General features: G+C 42.5%; 1 protein-coding gene across 1 annotated transcript in view; it reads right to left on the minus strand.

The window, feature by feature from the left end:
• vwa3a (von Willebrand factor A domain containing 3A) overlaps positions 1-17,559 on the minus strand; it is a 40,907-nt gene extending 23,348 nt beyond the window's left edge. Inside the window, exons 1-15 of the mRNA XM_067365546.1 lie at positions 17,511-17,559; positions 15,902-15,975; positions 14,080-14,207; positions 12,951-13,031; positions 11,524-11,578; positions 11,327-11,428; positions 11,116-11,222; positions 5,632-5,757; positions 4,257-4,356; positions 4,115-4,177; positions 3,841-3,972; positions 2,215-2,353; positions 1,545-1,648; positions 1,362-1,442; positions 971-1,068 (exon numbers count right to left, since the gene is read on the minus strand). Coding sequence (XP_067221647.1) covers positions 971-1,068; positions 1,362-1,442; positions 1,545-1,648; positions 2,215-2,353; positions 3,841-3,972; positions 4,115-4,177; positions 4,257-4,356; positions 5,632-5,757; positions 11,116-11,222; positions 11,327-11,428; positions 11,524-11,578; positions 12,951-13,031; positions 14,080-14,207; positions 15,902-15,975; positions 17,511-17,559 — 1,439 coding nt within the window. The remainder of the gene's footprint in view (positions 1-970; positions 1,069-1,361; positions 1,443-1,544; positions 1,649-2,214; positions 2,354-3,840; positions 3,973-4,114; positions 4,178-4,256; positions 4,357-5,631; positions 5,758-11,115; positions 11,223-11,326; positions 11,429-11,523; positions 11,579-12,950; positions 13,032-14,079; positions 14,208-15,901; positions 15,976-17,510) is intronic.
• Between the last annotated feature and the right edge of the window lie 1,380 nt (positions 17,560-18,939).

Consider the following 18,939-nt stretch of genomic DNA (forward strand, 5'->3'; position numbering starts at 1 on the left):
TGAAGGGGTCTAATAATTCTGGCCACAACTGTATATAGGGTTAGTTCACCCAAAAATGAAAATTCAATTTCATGAAAATTCTTTACAAAATATGAATCTCTAACGCACGTTCATGAAACGTCTGCTCTTGCATCAACACAACACGGTCGTGGTACTCTCGGGAACACACTGAAGATTAATATTTTGTAAATAAAGTGGTAAATTGTGTTTTTTTTTTTGTTTTTTTTGTTTTTTTTTTTCGGTAGAAAAGTGAGGCTAAATCACTGGAGTCACATGAATTACTTTAATGATGTCTTTACTACCATTCTGGAGCTTGAAAATGGTAGTTGCGTAGACTGTCAATGGAGGGGCGGCAATCGCTCAGATTTCTTTAAAACGGTCTTCATTTGTGTTCCGAAGATGAACGAAGGTCTTACGGGTTTGGAACGACATGAGGGTAATTAATGACAGGAATTTTCTTTTTTCTTTTTTTTTTTGGTGAACTAACCATTTAAACCATAATACATTTTTATTTAACTGTAAATAACATGCAAGTAAGTGGTGAAAACATTACATTCAGTTCACACTTAAGTATATTCAGTTGCACTTTATTTTAAGGTGTCCATGTTACAGTGTAATTATACATTTAAGTACTGAGTAATAATAATAAACTACATGTTAATTTCATGTAATTATGCATAATTTATAGTTATTACTACAGTTACTACATGTAACGTGTAACAATGACACTGTAAACTAAAGTGTTACCGTATATTCTTTTAAAGTAAATTATTTCCATAATAAGTACTCTTTTTAAAAGTATACTAGAGTGCACTTCTTTTTAACAAGGGCCAATGTATATTGTTCTCTGTGCGATCTGCAGTGCCCTTCAGAATATTATCTGTATGATTTGTGACGTCCAGAGTGAAGTTCACTGGGCAGGGTGCTAGTGAAATGATTGGTACACACTGTCTCAGCTAAAGGTTCTCACCTCTGCTCGCACACAGATCCCCATATCTGCTGGCTGCCCGTCCTGTTCAGCCACTCAACTCTCCTTTCAAACAGTTGCACAGCATCCATCAGCCGCTTCTAATAAATCATAAGAAGGAATTCTTCATTTGTGGTTACGATATCTTGATTTATTTTTGCCCTGCATTTAATGAGTAGAGCTCCATATTTTTAGCAATAAATGTACGAAAAGTGTCAGCTGATGTAAAGCTAGTGAATTCACTGTTTGCTTGAAAGTAGGAGTTTACCAGGTGCACTTGAAGGTAGATTAAGTCTGATGGAGGTTAGTGAAACGGCTAACATTGCTTATGGTGCTAGTTGGGTTTAAGCCAGTCCAAGTTTGTCATATGGAGTTTGTGGATTTAAAAATATACCTGGTACTTTTGCAGTGATGGAAGATCGACATGCAAATTCTTCATTGTTCCATCATGCCACTCAAACTGTACCATCACCCGCTGCAGACAGACACAGTTAGAGTTAGTTGATAAAGACTGCTGTACAGGTGAACAGATGGGACTCAAAGTGGATTCATAAATGCAGCAGGACATGTTCATCACCTCATGAACTGTAGCGGAAACAGTCTTTCCCAAGATTGGCACAAACGTCTCTTGTGGAGAATAGGCATTACGAGCCAGCAGCTGATACAGATCCAGCTTCTGAGCTGCATGAACACAACTGTAAGCCAAGACTAACCACTCTGATCAAGAGAACTCGCAAAAGACACACACTCGCAATTAAACTGCCACATGCTGCTATAAATATGTCTGTAAGCTTGTCAGACTGCACTTTTTGTTAGTTACAGCTGCCTATTCAGAACATTTAGAGCATTCTGACATTTGTCAAGTCATCATGACATTAAAATGGATAATTTTTTTTTTGTTTTTTTTTATGGAATCTTTTCTTCTCTGATGATGTTCTTACTGGCATGAGGGCGGACCTGTCACTCACATGAGACCATCCAATCAATTCCCCCTGGACAAAATCAAGCCCCGTCCTACTTTTGTTCTTGTTCGAGAATCTGTTTCACTCTGATATACTGCACAATATGGGAGAAAAGACTATCATAACTTCTGTTTCATGCCAACTTTATTTTTACCAATTTCCCACCCTACTTTTTTCTTGTTGAATATTCTGTTTCACTTGGAAATATGTCATCTGTGTCATATGTCATGTGTCAACTGAAGAGTGAACTCTACAGAGGTTGAAAAGGCGAGGCATGGCAGATACCCTTCAGGCCGTGGGTCTTCAGCCATTCACTGGAGCTGCTGGGCGCTGGGCCTGAGGGTTTGATGCACAGCGGAGCACCACGAGCAGAACGTACAGGACTGAAGTCAGAAAGAGTAAGGCTACTCAAACCCGTGGAGATCTGGAAAGGTAAAAGTTAAGACTAAAAGTGAAAACGTTTCCAGCCCTCACAATCGTAAAACATGCATCATAGGAGAAACTGACAGAAAACACATTTCAAATTTCATGAACAAAATGTGCCACAGTATTAACAGGGTACCATATAAATGCCATGTTATTGTGGACATATACTATGCTAGTATTTCTTAAAGTACATTTCAGTATTCATGAGGATTCACATTCACCCCTGTGAAAAGGAAGTACACTAGCATACTTTTAAAAAGAGTACATATTACAGAAATAATATATTATTTTCAATTTTTAGTTTTAATTTACAATAAATTCAAAACATTATTTGAACTTAAGACTGTTTGACCCACTTATATAGGATGTGTACTGCAGAATGTACTGACAAACATTCATGGTAAAATATACTTGTCATGTATTTTATATATATATTTGTTATTCCATTTGTAATGATGAAGTCACAATGTAGTAGATTTAAAATATATTACATTTAAATTTAATATCGAATAACACACTGAGGTTAAAATTATAATCAAGCACTTTACATGTGCTTCATGTTAGTCAATACATCAAAACAAGTGCACTTCTTTAGAGCATGACAAAAGATGAATAAAACATGATTATTTAAAATGTAATTTAGTTGAAACTTTTAATTTGACATTATTACAAAGTGCACTTTTTTTTTTTTTTTTTTTAAAAGTGTATTTAAGTGTGTTCAAGGGGAACTATTATGCCCTTTTTCAAAGTCTTGATTTTGTTTCTGGGATCTACAAGAATAGGTTTTCATGCTTGAATGTTCAAAAAAACTATTTTTTTCCCCTATATTTGACATTGTTGCAGCTCCTCTCTTCCCAGTCTGTCAGTAACACTCTGATTAGTTCCTGTCTCTATGAAGCCCCTCCTTGCGAAAAGCTCAGTGTGCTCTGATTGGTTGGCTGGACCAGTGTGTTATGATTTCTTAAGCACTTTGACTGTGTTTGGGAAATGTCCCGCCCCCTTACCATAACCACAAGTTTCAACACACTACTAATTCAACCAGGCCCCACCCCCTTATTTTACATATGCCTTGGGTGGGAATTATTTAAATCAGGAGTATTGTGACATGTTTGTCTTCTGGACGAAAACTCAAGTGGAGGTGTTTCAGGGAGTTCAGAAACAGTGTGCACTGACATAGGGAATAACTCCCACTGGAGGGACTTTGCGCTTTGTAACTTTGCAGACCTTTTTCCTGCTCAAACAGCCATATTACACACTAAAGAACATGAAAAAAAGCACAATAGGACTCCTTTGAAAAGCAGTAATTAAAGTGTTCTCTCTTTAAGTGGCCTTATGTTTCAGCAAGATTAGATTTAAAGCACACTACAACTGCACATTTAATCTATAACCACCATTCTTTTTTACCAGGGTCATTCACGGTTATGTATTGAAATCTCACCATGACTGTCTACAGAAGTATTTTTGTGTAACTATATGTAGAATCACCTCTGACTCAACAGTGACAGCTTTGTCTCCAAGTCGACCCTGACGCATGTTCTGAATTTGGGTAAGAACATCCCGAGCTGCTTTAATCTCCGCCCACAGCAGATCTACATCTGTACTGCCGTCTACCACACCCTGGTAGACAAACACAAACAGATATTCCTATACAATTTATAAAGTGAACCCAAATACGTTTTGGCTCCACTGTATGTAATTGCAGTTTCATTCCAGTTTAAGAGATAGTTGTCAATATTTTCATGTTCATTTTGCAGATTACCAGTGCAGCAGAAAACAGGTGATATCTCCCCCCAGAAACTGCCGCCATTCGCTTCACAGTCTCCTATGACAGGACACATCAATCAGTGACAGAGATGGAAAATGTCCCTCTGCATATTAAATAAAGAACAGTCAATCCTCACAATGGCGGCGGGACTGCTGCAGTTGTAGGCGACCGCATGAACAGAGGGCATTCGGTTCAGAGCTAAACAATCACATATAATGTCCACAGTCTGATCAGGGCTGAAAATAAAGTATATTCATCAAATAATCATTATATAAGATTCAAAACATAATTTCACATCAGTAACTCAAACACAGTGCAGACATTGACCACCCATTCTTTCAGCTGCCTTTTTTCCAAAGCATTTTTTTCCCCTCCATGAACATTCTATGAGCTAAGCTCAGAGCTAAATACCCTACTTAAAACATTCCTAATCCAAGGTCAAAAACACTGAAATTTTATCATAATAGAGGCTACATTGTAGCATCACCTCTTTTCTCACAGCATCTGAAATGGTTTGATAAAAGATTCAGTCCTTTCCGAGAACCTACTCTGCTCTGATTGGTCAGATGGCCCAGTCTGTTGTGATTGGTCTACTCTGATCTGATTGGTCAGATGACCCAGTCTGTTGTGATTGGTCGCCCGCTTACAGCACATGTTGGAAACCAAACACATATTACCATATCTGAATTTCAGCTCTGTATCTAGCGCTTTATACAAAGTCAGTGATATGAGCAGTAATGCCGGGTTCAGACTATACAATATTTTAAATTCTTGTTGTGTCGTGGACAAGAAACATGTCAGACTACATGTTGCTTCCCAACCAATCATTGCTTACCGTCTTTAATGACGTGCGTGGTGCCTTTGAAAACTAGCGACTGACTGACTTAGTGTAAATGCTAATTCCAGCACTCACCAAGTTGCTGAAGCACCTCTGCTATTGTTTGCCAGCATTTGTAGTCCCTCGAGGAAACATCATAAAGGCAGGATTATTGTTGCCATAGTTCCACAAACCTTTTCTCCATTCCATAATTCCACCAATACAATCATCTCAGTGGTCTGTCACTTCTCAGCCTGAATTGCACCAAGTTTTGTATTTTACAGATGAATATAGCACCACTTAACAACCTCCCAAATCATGGTAAATCTATCTTGAAAGCTGTGTAAAACAGCTGTTGGGCTGAACAGTTCTAAGAATGGTAAGCAATTGTTCCAGTTATATTTCCACTTGTTATGACCCGACGGTGGAAAGGCGGCTTATGTTATCACTTAACATCTATTTCTGAAAGATTTTTACTTCTATAGCCCTGCTGTTGCACTCTATTATGCTGAGAGAGGAAATAGGCCTTGGCTGCCATTTTAGAACCATCTCCTCAGATATGACCAATTACAGCACTCAAACTATTTTAGGCAAATATGTCTAAAGGTGGGCGCAAATGTGAAGGAAATGAAATGGCTGCTGGCTCAAGTTAAGTTAAGAAAGAGTGATTCATCATAGCAAAATAAACTCTCACCGAGCGGCCAGGATGATGAGCAGCGTGTCCAGCTGTGAGTGGGTCAGTGCCCTCTGTAGTGCCTGCAGGAGATCACAGCCTCCACCAGCTTGAAGCTGCATGACCCATGCATAACACTCCCTGAGCCTGAGATGGGACGTGACACTAAGAAAGAGCCTCCTGCTGCAGACTTTCATTCACATTCTTTATGTGTAGCAAAAACAAAAATTATAATATAGCTATATTCCAAAACCTACACAGCAAATTCTGCTCAGTGTCCATATGTGTCCACACTACAGTGTCATGATCACCGTCTGTTCCTGTCACTGTTCCTGGACTACATCTCCCATCATCCTCTCTGTCACTCACCTGCACACACTTCACACTAATCACTGATCACCACACCAGCTGCAGCTCATTACCTGGACTATAAAGGACTTCCACACACACCACCTCACCGCGAAGTATTGTTAACTGTTGTTGCAATTTCTGAGCGTTTATTCCCTGTTTGCCTGTCTGTTCTCGACCTTGTTTGTTCCTGTTTTTGATCCGTTGCTGCCTGTCCTGATCCTTGCCTTGTATACTGTTCTGTGAGTGATATCTGCCTGCCTTTTGACCTACCGCCTGTACCCTGACTACGACCCTGCCTGTCCTTTGCTGCTCTTGTTTGTTCCTGATTGACCCTGCCTGTACGACCATTCTAACTTCAATAAAGATGCTGCACTTGGATCTCCTGCCTGAGTCTCCATTCACAACAGAATACTTCGCCAAACCAAGATCCAGCAGCTACCGTGAGTGTTTGTCTCATCCAGCATCAGCATGGACCCAGCAATGTGTCTTGTCAGCCTTCGTCAAGGTAACTGTACCCTGGAGGCACATATTCAGAAGTTTCTGGATATAGCCCACTTATCTGATCTACCCGACTGTGCCCTCATTGACTTTTTTATTTATGGATTAAACCAACCACTTAAGGACTATGTATTCACCAATGGTCCACGAGGGTCGTTCGTGGAGTTCTTGGACTTTGCCCTGCTCACCGCTGGTTCAACTTTTACTGTGGGGGTCGCGGAGGAACGCGACACCACGCTGAACCACATAATGGCTGCCGCGCCAATGGACACTCACAAAATGGCGGCTACCATCACAACAACAGTTCACGTCTCCACTGATCGCCCAGAGTCACGTCACGTCTCCACTGATCGCCCAAAGCAACGTCACGCCTTCGCTGATCGCCCAGAGCAACGTCACGCCTTCGCTGATTGCCCAGAGCATCGTCCCGTCTCCGCTGATCGCCCAGAGCAAAGTCACGTTGCCGCTGATCGCCCAGAATCACGTCACATCTCTGGATCTGTCTGGGAGTGGAGAGGGTTGCGTTCCAGTGTGGCTGATCCACCGCTGATGTCGGCGCGTGCGGCTGGAATTCCCAAGCATCAGTCGGCCTCTTCGCTCTCAAGCCAGCCGGCCGCCTCGCACTCAAGCCGGCCGGCGATGGACAAGATGGCTGCTTTGCCAGTGCCTACGGGCAAGATGGCCGCCCCTTCGGTGCTTACGGAGGTAGGGGACGTTCCAGCCATTAAATCCGCTCCAGAACCCGCTTCAGCCAGTGAGTCTGCTCCTGAACCCGCTCCAACCGGTGAATCATCGACTCACCCTCGGAAAAAAAGGAGGAGGAGGAAGAAGGCGTCCTCCTCTCCTCAAGACACCGATGCCCTTCAAGAGGCCGCTGTGGGCCTGGAGACCATTCCAGTGGTCTCTCCTGCTCCGCCCAAGCGCCTCGCCCGGCCGGCGCCACCCGTGCTCCTCGCCCTGCCGGCGCCACCCGTGCTCCTCGCCCTGCCGGCGCCACCCGTGCTCCTCGCCCTGCCGGCGGCACCCGAGCTCCACGCCCTGCCGGCGCCACCCGAGCTCCACGCCCTGCCGGCGCCACCCGAGCTCCACGCCCTGCCGTCGCCACCCGAGCTCCACGCCCTGCCGTCGCCACCCGAGCTCCACGCCCTGCCGGCGCCACCCGAGCTTCCAGCCCTGCCGGCGCCACCCCAGCTTCCAGCCCTGCCGGCGCCACCCCAGCTTCCAGCCCTGCCGGCGCCGGCAGGGCTGGAAGCTGGGGTGGCGCCGGCAGGGCTGGAAGCTGGGGTGGCGCCGGCAGGGCGGCGCCACCCGTGCTCCTCGCCCTGCCGGCGCCACCCCCTTTTTGGGGGGGGGGCAGTAGACCTAGGGGTGGGGAACTGGTGGGTGGGAACCCTGCCCAGCCACTGCTGTCAGGGCCATTTATGGACTGTAGCCCACTAGGGCCATTTATGGACTTTAGCCCACTAGGGCCATTCATGGACTGTAGCCCACTTGGGCCATGTATGGACTCATTGCCGTGGCCGCCCGAGCCACCTGACCCGCCGTGGCCGCCCGAGCCACCTGACCCGCCGTGGCCGCCCGAGCCACCTGACCCGCCGTGGCCGCCCGAGCCACCTGACCCGCCGTGGCCGCCCGAGCCACCTGACCCGCCGTGGCCGCCCGAGCCACCTGACCCGCCGTGGCCGCCCGAGCCACCTGACCCGCCGTGGCCGCCCGAGCCACCTGACCCGCCGTTGCCGCCCGAGCCACCTGACCCGCCGTGGCCGCCCGAGCCACCTGACCCGCCGTGGCTGCCTGAGTCCCTGGGGCTGCATTGGAGATTCCGTCCCCGTCTGCCGTTAGATCTCCAATGCACCCACCCCCCCTCCCTAGCTGTTCCTTTTACGGCGCGAGGACACGCCTTCCGGGAGGTGGGCATTATGTCATGATCACCGTCTGTTCCTGTCACTGTTCCTGGACTACATCTCCCATCATCCTCTCTGTCACTCACCTGCACACACTTCACACTAATCACTGATCACCACACCCAGCTGCAGCTCATTACCTGGACTATAAAGGACTTCCACACACACCACCTCACTGCGAAGTATTGTTAACTGTTGTTGCAATTTCTGAGCGTTTATTCCCTGTTTGCCTGTCTGTTCTCGACCTTGTTTGTTCCTGTTTTTGATCCGTTGCTGCCTGTCCTGATCCTTGCCTTGTATACTGTTCTGTGAGTGATATCTACCTGCCTTTTGACCTACCGCCTGTACGCTGACTACGACCCTGCCTGTCCTTTGCTGCTCTTGTTTGTTCCTGATTGACCCTGCTTGTACGACCATTCTAACTTCAATAAAGACGCTGCACTTGGATCTCCTGCCTGAGTCTCCATTCACAACATACAGAGTGTTAAAATAACACTGAAGTAGTGTTGAAGTTAATGAGATAATTGCCATTAATTAAGTGATGATTGAGTATTAGTGATAAACGCCTGCTGTTAACAAGCAGAATCACTGAAGGAAAGATGAGCAGAAACAGAACAACTGCAACTGACTTCCAGCTATTACACATTATTACACTTATCATTAACCAGATTGACTTTATTTACATACATCTACATAAGTTCTTACTGAGAATTAACAGAGGTTTAGATGTTAATGTTTTACTAAAAATAATAGTTTTGTTTGAAGTCAACGTTATGGTGAAAGGTGCCTCGATTAATTATCAATGAGAGTTTTTGAGATGTATGCAAAAATAAAGTTAAACTAGATAGTATTAAGTGTAATAATGTGAAATGCTGTAAGTCAGTATTTCTGCTGGTATCTGGTATCTGATTCTGCTTGTTAACAGCAGGTGTCAATTACTAATGCACAATCATCACTTGATTAATCACTTAATTATCTCATTAACTTCTGTGGTGTGGACACATATAAACAATGAGGGGTGTTGATTTAACACTGGGGATTTTGCTGTGAAGTGAGCTGCCTCTGCAGACGTCATGGTTGAGCTCCCTACATGAAAGCTGTTCAAAAGGTTGGTATCTTAATTATGCTGCACTCAAAGATATCTTATTTTGGCCATATTCTAAGGAAGCATTGCATACATCCTACATACATGCCACACACACACACACACGCATACATTACCTAGCAGTAAGAAAGTGTGGACTTATTGCATATGCATTTGTAGGAGTTTCCCTTTCAGATGCAAAATTTATGGGAGGAGAGTATTTACATTAATCAAGTGACGTGATTTTCTAAGATTTCCGGTAGTCAATTTACTGGTATTTGTGCCATTATTTAACGCCCAAAAAAGGTCTTAACCTCCTTTGTGCTTGACATGCTGTGATAGTTGCTGCTGTAAATGTCTGTATTTTAATCAAATGATTCAGTGTAATTAATTGACTATTTTACCCAAATATTTGGGTGTGTATTTTTATGTTTAGTATTACACCCATAGATATCTATACATAGATATATATGTTCTATACATAGATATATATGTTCCAGTGGGTCACTATATAAGCCATCCAAAGTTGGTCTGTGAACACTCAGGAGCAAGATGAATGTGCATGTTTTTAACTGTTCCAAGATGGTGGTCGCGTTGACATGTCTGGAGCAGTTGAATGAGGCATCTGGATATATACAATTGACCCTTCGCCGGGAGTTTGATTGACAAGCGATCTAACCAATCATAATGCCGAATTCGCCATTTTGTCCGACAAACGGCAGTCAGGAGTTAGAAGATTAACCTCGGTGGACTTGAACTTGAAAAATGGTGTGTACTGACGTCTTTCCGCGTTTGAAACAACATTCCTTCTGATGTTCATTCGTGTTTATTTGATTCTATGAATTAACTAGTAAGAAGAGATGATCGGTTCACGAGCCGCTTGAGCTGAGGCACTACAGCAATCTGTCACGATACATTAAAGAGCTACAAAACCGTTTTTATTGTTCGGTTTTCTTAAAAAAAATTACACAGTTTGAAAGTTGGGACTTTGTTTAATATAATAAGTAACCTGCTCTGTTTTGTCTGCCGATGTGTTGTCAGTGTCCTCTTTGCTCCGCATTGTGTTTTTCTCTCTGTGTAGTGTGACGCTGCCATAGCTTGTCGGACAAAGCAGCAGTAATTAAGGGGCCTTGGTCTTTGCGAAGGGTTAATTGAACCGTAGACTTAGCAATATGCTAATGTAAACTCTATTGAAATTAAATGTAAGGTTAGTCTCCCTATTTGTGTGAGTTGCTGCATGTGTGAGTCACATATGAGGTCTGTTTTAGTTAGGCTGCTGCCTATGAGCGTATCATTTCATCATCACCATTTTTCAACAAAATTGTCTTAGAATGATTCATTTTGAATGACGAGATGCCAAAAAAGTTGTGTCAGAACTGTGGCCTTTATCCTCTTCTCTCATTATCTCATCTCCCCATTCTCTCCTCTCTAGTGATTTCTTGGCATCTAATACAAGTATAAACTGTTTTCACATGTGCCCACTCATCCCTCATGAAAGCCTAAAATAAAACAAGGAGTCTCTCTAAACAGTCACTAAGCATCCTAATGAAAATAGTGGCCAGGGTGAGCCATTTATACGACCCAAAAGGTTTAAGTGATCATTATCCATATGATTCATAAAAAATAACACTATAAATAGATAATATTCTTGCAAACAACGTCACTCACCGTAGAGGGCAGATATCTAGCGGTTTGTCCCAAAGGCTGCTGACCTCTGAGCCGTAGGACAGTAGATACAGTTGGTTTTTGAAGCGCAGTTGCTCCTCAATGAGAGTCTTTGATGACATGAGCGAGTAAGAAGAAAAACCACAAAATGAGAAGTGTAATTGATTAAATTAGAAAAATAAAGTATGAAGCAGTGACTCATCTGAGGTCCTACTAAGAGCTCTCGCTGTAGATCTGCTAGTCTCTCTGTAGAGCAGTTAAAATCAGACGTGTCAACAAGCACTCCGACTCGGGACCCGTTCACCACCCCAAACACCTGACAGATCAAATCAAACCAACACTGGGTACCAAAGTTCATCTGCTTAAATCATGAAGACAAATTCATGAAGACATCTTCGAGATCCAGGTTACCTTCCTGTTTCCTTGACTTAGCCACTTAATTTGGCCATGGTACATCTCAATGGCACTACAAAAACAGATCAAACATCAGAATTTATCTCTAGAGAAGCCATCAACAATCAGATTCATATTAGGCAGAGGCTATTTGCATTAAGTGTAAATAGCAGTATTTTCTTTGCCCTAAGTGTAGATAGTAGTTTTTAAGTATTTATACGGGCCAGAGGTCACCCTTCCACTGGAACTTGACTCTCACATGATGAATGCTAAAAAGCTAGTGATTACAGCTTATGAAGTTATAAATATGGATATTTTTCTTACAAAAACACATTGCTTCACTTCAGAAGGCCTTTATCAACCCTATGGAGCCTTATAAATTACTTTCATGATGGGTGGATGCACTTTTTTGGGCACTTCTAGGGTACAATTCACTCCCATTATAAAGATTGGAAGAGCCAGGATATTTTAATATAACTCCACTTGTGTTTGGCTAAAAGAAGACATGAAGTCATAAACACCTAGGATGGCTTGAGGGTGAGTAAATTATTGGATCATTTTCATTTGGGCAAACTAACCCTCTAAAGGGGCTTTGTTCGAACTCATGTCAGTAGTCAAATGTTATATGCCTCCTACCTTACTCTCTCCATGCCACCAATCCTGTTATCAGACAGGTTTCTTTTGTAATTTTGTCTGCCTCAACCACACATTGGTGGGTGGAGTTAGTGTATATAGCCTCTGCAAACAAGGGGGGCTATTTGCACTTGTTGTAAATAGACACTGTTCATATTAAAGGGGTAGTTCACCCAAAAATCAAAATTCTACCATCATTTACTCAACCTCAAATTGTTCTAAACCTGTACGGAATTTATTTATTTTCTGCTGAACACAAAAGAAAATAATTTGAAGAATGTCGGAAACCAAACAGTTGTTGGACCTGATTGACTTACTATGGAAGTCAATGGGGTCCACCAACTGTTTTGTTAACCATATTCTTCAAAATGACTTATTTTGTGTTCAGCAGAAAATAAATAAATTCCGTACAGGTTTAGAACAACTTGAGGTTGAGTAAATGATGGTAGAATTTTGATTTTTGGGTGAACTATCCCTTTAATACTTGGGCTGTTAGGTTAATTTAGATTATTATATTAAAAATAATGTATTATAAGATTAACACATTTAATCATGACCCTTGATTTGTCAATTCTGTAATAAAACTAATTAAAATATATTGACTTCTAATGCCACTTGCTGTCTATGCAATGCTTTACTTGTCTGCCCCCACAAAACAATTATTGTAATGTATTTTCTCATATAATATAATTAATTCAACATTTTTATGGGGCTATAAATATATATAAATGATATAAGCTACATTCAGTAGCACTGGGAATGATAAAGCATTGTCATGGTGACTGTAAACAAGTGGAGGAGATGATTCTCACATGTAAAGCTGCTCCTCAAAGTCAGCCAGTGACTCATGGCTGATGTGCATCTGTCTGCCCAGCCCATCTCCTCTCTCAGATCTGCCACACACACACACACACACACACAAAGAGAGAGAGAGAGAGAGAGAGAGAGAGAGAGAGAGAGAGAGAGAGAGAGAGAGAGAGAGAGAGAGAGAGAGAACACAATTTACAGTCTTGTACTAGTTGGGAAAAAAACATGTCAGAGTTATATTTCACCTCAAAATCAAAAAATAAATAAATAAATAAATAAAAAATAGGACCTATATGTCATTGTGGGACAATTACACACATTTTCCCTCAAAAAATTTTTTTTAAAAGGTGCTCTAAGCGATGTCACGCGTTTTTAGGCCAAAACATTTTTTTGTCACATACAGCAAACATCTCCTCACTATCCGCTAGCTGCCTGTCCCCTGAACACACTGTAAACAAACACGGCCTCTGTAATCGCCAAAAGCTCCGAAAATGGCAATAAAAACAAACTGGTGCAGCCTGGACCACGAAACATAATAAACACGCTCCAGCCAATAACCGACAAGAATGATTTTAAATGCGCATTCATGACTGTTTCAGGAAGCATGGAGGGGAGGAGGAGGAGGAGAAGGAGGGAGGGTCTAGCTAGCCTCTGTTTTGTTTGACAACACTAAGAACGTCAACAGGAAGTTACTCCACCCAGGATCACTTAGAGCACCTTTAAACTCAGTTGTCTGCAAATAATGGTATGTTTATTATCTGTATTAGTGATGCGTATTAGATCTGAATGGTTTATATTCCATAAAAAAATAGGGAGAGGATTTTGAGCTCGCATCTATTACTCTTGTTTTGAGAACAGCAGGTAATTACAATTCTACCACCTGGTTTCTAGGACCCAAACTAATTCACATGCTTTGAAAAGACTGCTGAACAGATATTGTGCGTTGTTGATGGCATAACCTATGCCCAAAAAAATTAAATAAATAAAAATGTGATCTGTTCACAAACTGGCAGGTTTACATTTAACGGCAGCTTTGTTAGTTATAATTGGAGTGTTGTAGGTTGGTTGAGCTACATCAGTCTCAGTGTAGATGGGTGTAAGTCAAACAGCACAGGGTGTGAAAGAGAAACTTACACTGGTAGAGTGGTGCAGAGAGAGAAGAGGTGAGAGAGAGACAGTCCACAGCTCTCCAGACTTCTTGAATCCAGCCAGAGCTCTGAGCTCTCGAATGCTTCACTGTGATCCCTCCGCTCCTGCACGTGCTGAATATCAATGATGATTCACAGGTCAATAGTACAGCAGTGAGCTTACAACTACAGCTTGATACAGCTCATTTCATACAGCAATGGAACTTACAATTTAATGATTAAAAAACTTATAGTGTTGTATGATTATATGTGATTATAATGTTGTAGTCAAGACCACCTAATCCAGGACCAAGACCAGAGTGTATTGATACCAAGACAAGACCAGCACTCTAAACGATCCATATCTACTACCTAAGAAATGTCTTATATTGAATCAATAAATAAATACAATAATAATACAATAAATTAGAATAATAAGACACTATATAGAGCTGTTACCAGTCAAATAACTAACAATAAAATTCATTTTTGTGTTGCAGAGGTGACACAGATGTTGCATCTGAACTGGTACAATTACACCTGCATAAATAATGTTGAGATTAACGTTTTAAGAAAATGATATTTTGAATATAGAATTATGATGGAACAATAAAATGATAAGCCTACTTTTAAATATGAAACTGAAACTGCCAGTTGGTGGTGACAACTCACTTACTGAGTGAGTCATTGAATCATTCATTCATCCGATTTGTTCAAAGCTGAATTAATTATGAAACACTGCAACGTGTTGCTCGGAAACACAACAGTTCTGCTATGGATTTGTTTGTAACTATTTTTGTTGCCAAAATAGCAAAAACTTGTGACTAAAATTTAGGTCACTTAAAGGGAACCTATAATTCACCTTTCACAATATGTAATAAGTCTCTGGTGTCACCAGAATGTGTCTGTAAAGTTTCAGCTCAAAAGACCCCACAGATCATTTATTATAGCTTGTCAAATTTGCCCCTATTTAGGTATGAGCAAAAACATGCTGTTTTTGTGTGTGTGCCTTTAAATGCAAATGAGTTGCTGCTTCCTGCCTGCTTTCCAGCTCATGCTTCGGTTGCTCAACATCAAAAAAGCTGGAGAATCTCACGCAGCCAAAATGATGATTGTCAGTAACTGTGTTTAGCCTTACATTGTTCAAACCAGAGTTGGACACTGATGGAGAGACTCAGGAAGAAGTTACGACTTTTAGAATGAATCTGGACATTTCTGAACGGTTAGTGGATAAATTTATGTGGTTGCTGTAGAGTTGATTCAGCTCATCGACTAGCATGTCCCGTCATGTTAATCTTTTGTGCAAATCCAGTGTTGAATTGACCCTTGTTTGTGAAGCAGTTCGGTGTAAAATAAAGGCATGGTAAAAACATGGTTTATGTAAATTTTAGGGTTAGTGATGTTACTGACCCGGGAAGAAGCTCATTGTAGTCCATACCAGCCATTTGTTGTTCTCTTTAAACAGAGAATTCTTTAAAAGAAATATCTCCCTTTGCGTTGAACTTTGAGTGTCATAACTTTGCAGACATGTTTATGCTCCAACAGCAACATTACACACTAACTAAAGTTAAAAATATGAAATCATAATCAACCCCCACCACCCCCATTAATATTCTCGGTCTTGAGTACTACAACAACCACACACACAAAAAGAAAAAAGAATGAAGTCACCATTACATCTGAAGTTTGATTTTGTCTGAAGACTGGAGGGACATCCATGGTGTACTGATCACTCATCTCTATGTGAGACTCACAGCTCTCTGCCCTAAAAACCATTAAAATAAGACATGAAAATATAAAATAAGGCTAAATCTGTTATATAGGTTTACAATTTGAGGGGTCCTGTCTTCTGCTCCATATGGAGATGAAGGAACTTCCCGATGCCGCAGGTTCTCTGTGAGCACTATATGAGATAACAGTGTAATGCGATGAACATTGATTAACTCTTTGAGGATTGATCTCTGCAATCACTCTTCTACCAGGCACCAGAGACACAGGTAACAGTCCCACTTTATATTAGGTGGCCTTAACTACTTGTAGTTGCATTTACATTAATAATTGATACAATGCTTATTGTGTACATACATGTTTTTATATTGCACTTATATTTTAAAAAATACCTGCATGTAATTACATCTGTAATTAATTTCTGAAATTACATTTATGATTACACTGTTGACCCACCCATACCACCAAACCTGTCCCTAACCTAAACTGTATCCCACCTCAATAGCAGCAAGTGTTTTGCAAAACATTATGAACACAATAAGTACATTCTACTTATTTTTTATATAATTACATAGTGGTTAAGGCCACCTAATAGAACCCGGATTCCGGAAATGTTGGGATGTTTTTTAAATTCAAATAAATTGAAACTAAAAGACTTATATCGAGGTTATGAGTTTCTGGAGTTTTGGTGTTGAAATTTGGTATCATGCTTGCTTGATATAGGTTTCCAGCTGCTGAAGAGTTCGTGGTCGTCTTTGACGTATTTTTCTCTGTAGGTGAAAGATCTAGACTGCAGGTAGGCCAATTTAGCACCCAGGCTCTTCTATGACGATGTAGAACATATATGTAAATCTATGACTATATACACCATGCTGTTGTAATAGCTGCAGTACGTGGTTCTCTTTCATAGGTTCACTTGATGCTTCGTAGCTATGACGCAATGGGAAAGCTCTCTGGGTGTGCCGATTGCCTGAAGCCCGTATAGAATCAAGACAAATCATTGGCTGATGGCGCGGGCGCCGCCCCGACGCTCTTACGTCACCATCCTATACTGACAAATGCATCATCCGCTCCTCAGATTTCTCTGCCTTCACGAAGCGGCCATTTTAGCCCTTCTGCAATGGTTTATCTGACCCGAATTTTGGATTATTATTCGAGTGTTTCTTCATCTACACTTCAACCACTGAGATAGTGGAATTCAGTTCTCCTTGTGGTGAAGTGCCATGGAGTTTCGTCGTTGTATTCTGCCGTGTTCTCGCTTCATTGCAAGCGACGACCCACACAGTAAATGTGTTAAATGTTTGGGTTTTTCGCATGAGGCTTTTCATGGCGCTTCTACTTGTAAATTCTGTGAAAATCTCCTTCTCAAAACTCTCCATTCTAGACTTGCGGTTTTTGAGAAGGAGTCATCCGTTTTTCTCCGTCATGCTCCCGAAGCCGCTGAGGCCTCACGTGAATCCGCGACCTGGGGTTCGGATGTAGAGCTCGAGGACATAGACAGCGAGCAGACGGGCCTCGCCCTTTCTCTCCCTCCCTCTCCTGAGCACACGCGCGGGGTTTTGCCGGTCGAATTCTCACATGATTATCTGTGCCCTAGCCCAGGGCACGCGAGACGGTTTCCTTCAGGCTAGATGATGTTATTTACACCGCAGCGTCCGACTCTGAGGCTATACTGCCATTCCAGTGATTGAAGACACGCTGGCTACACACCTCTCTCCATCTTCGGCTCCTTCTTGGAAGTCCCACCCCCTCCTTCCATCTAAACTGTGCAGGACTATTACCACCTTTATCGGAAAGTCCAGCTGGTCAGGCTGGCATGGCCATTCTCCAAGCTTACCAGGTGGATGTTTTGAAAGAAATGGACTAGGGCGATGGTCTGACACCGGAAGTGGTCAAGGAGCTCCGCAGAGCCACAGATTTGGCCTTAAGAGCCACCAAACACACTGCACGTGCTATAGGGCACTCCATGGCGGGCTCGGTGGCTTATATAATCTTATGGAAATATGTGATAAGGAGAAGGTGTTCCTCATGGATGCCCCTATCTCTCAGTCTGGTTTGTTCAGGGAGGCGGTCAGCACGGTCGTTGACAAATTTTGGGCCACCAAGTCCCAGTCGGCTGCTCTCAGGCAGTTTATGCCCAGGAGAGTTAGGAACTCTTCTATTCCCTCCTCTTCTCTATCCAGAGAGCGCTCCTTGCATAGGAAGGAGTCCGCCAGTAGGAGAAGTGACCCGATTCATCCCCCACCGACTATGGTTTGGGGAGCCTATGGTCGCCCATTGCCCCGCCAGCGACGAAGGCGTCTTGAGCTGAAGAGGCCCAGCAAGCCCTCCGCTCCAGCTCCTTCGAGTCGCTCCTTACCCTCACGTCAGAAAGAGCAGAGCTTCCCCTGCCTTCCTAGGTTGGGTCAGACCGTGCAAGTGTTTCTGCCTACCTCTCACCCCCTCTCCTCATCCAGTTCTGTCACATCCACTGCCCAGCGCGTTTCGGTGTACAGTGTTCGATCAGCCTCACCCCTTTTCATCACGGGAGATAGGAGACGCACTAAGCTTCTGAGCATCGTCTTAACTTCTCCATTTACAAAGGGAAGCTTAGAATGTTGACACTGAAGACTATCATGTCTCAAATTCGTGCAGAGGATTGGTTTGTCACTATAGACCTAAAGGATGCATATTTTCATTTTCAGGTTGTCCGACAGCACAGGAAGTTCCTCAGATTCACCTTCAGAGGAAAGGTTTATCAGTACAAGGTTCTTCCCTTTGGCCTGGCCTTGGCGCCCAGGACATTCACAAAGTGTATGGATGCTGCTCTGGCCCCGTTGAGGCTCCAGGGTATTCGTATAGGGCAATTCCACGCAAAGGTCATCCTTGCCATGAAAAAAAAAAGTTTAAAATAAAAGAACAAAACCCTATGTAAGTTGTTAATTTAGGTCTGTAATATACTGTATTAATGTGCTCTATTGGACATTTTAAGAAAATTGCCTTGTTTATCCACAATATATGAGGTAAGCAACAATGCTTAGATAACATTTTCAACCAACCATATTTCATGCTCTCAAAAAATGGATCAAAGACCCCCCTTTTTTTAAACTTTATTTTAACAGTAAGCATTGTGTAGAAAGATGGAGGCATGCCTGAGATA

Source organism: Chanodichthys erythropterus, chromosome 3 (assembly GCF_024489055.1).
Source record: "Chanodichthys erythropterus isolate Z2021 chromosome 3, ASM2448905v1, whole genome shotgun sequence".
Lineage (NCBI taxonomy): Eukaryota > Metazoa > Chordata > Actinopteri > Cypriniformes > Xenocyprididae > Chanodichthys > Chanodichthys erythropterus.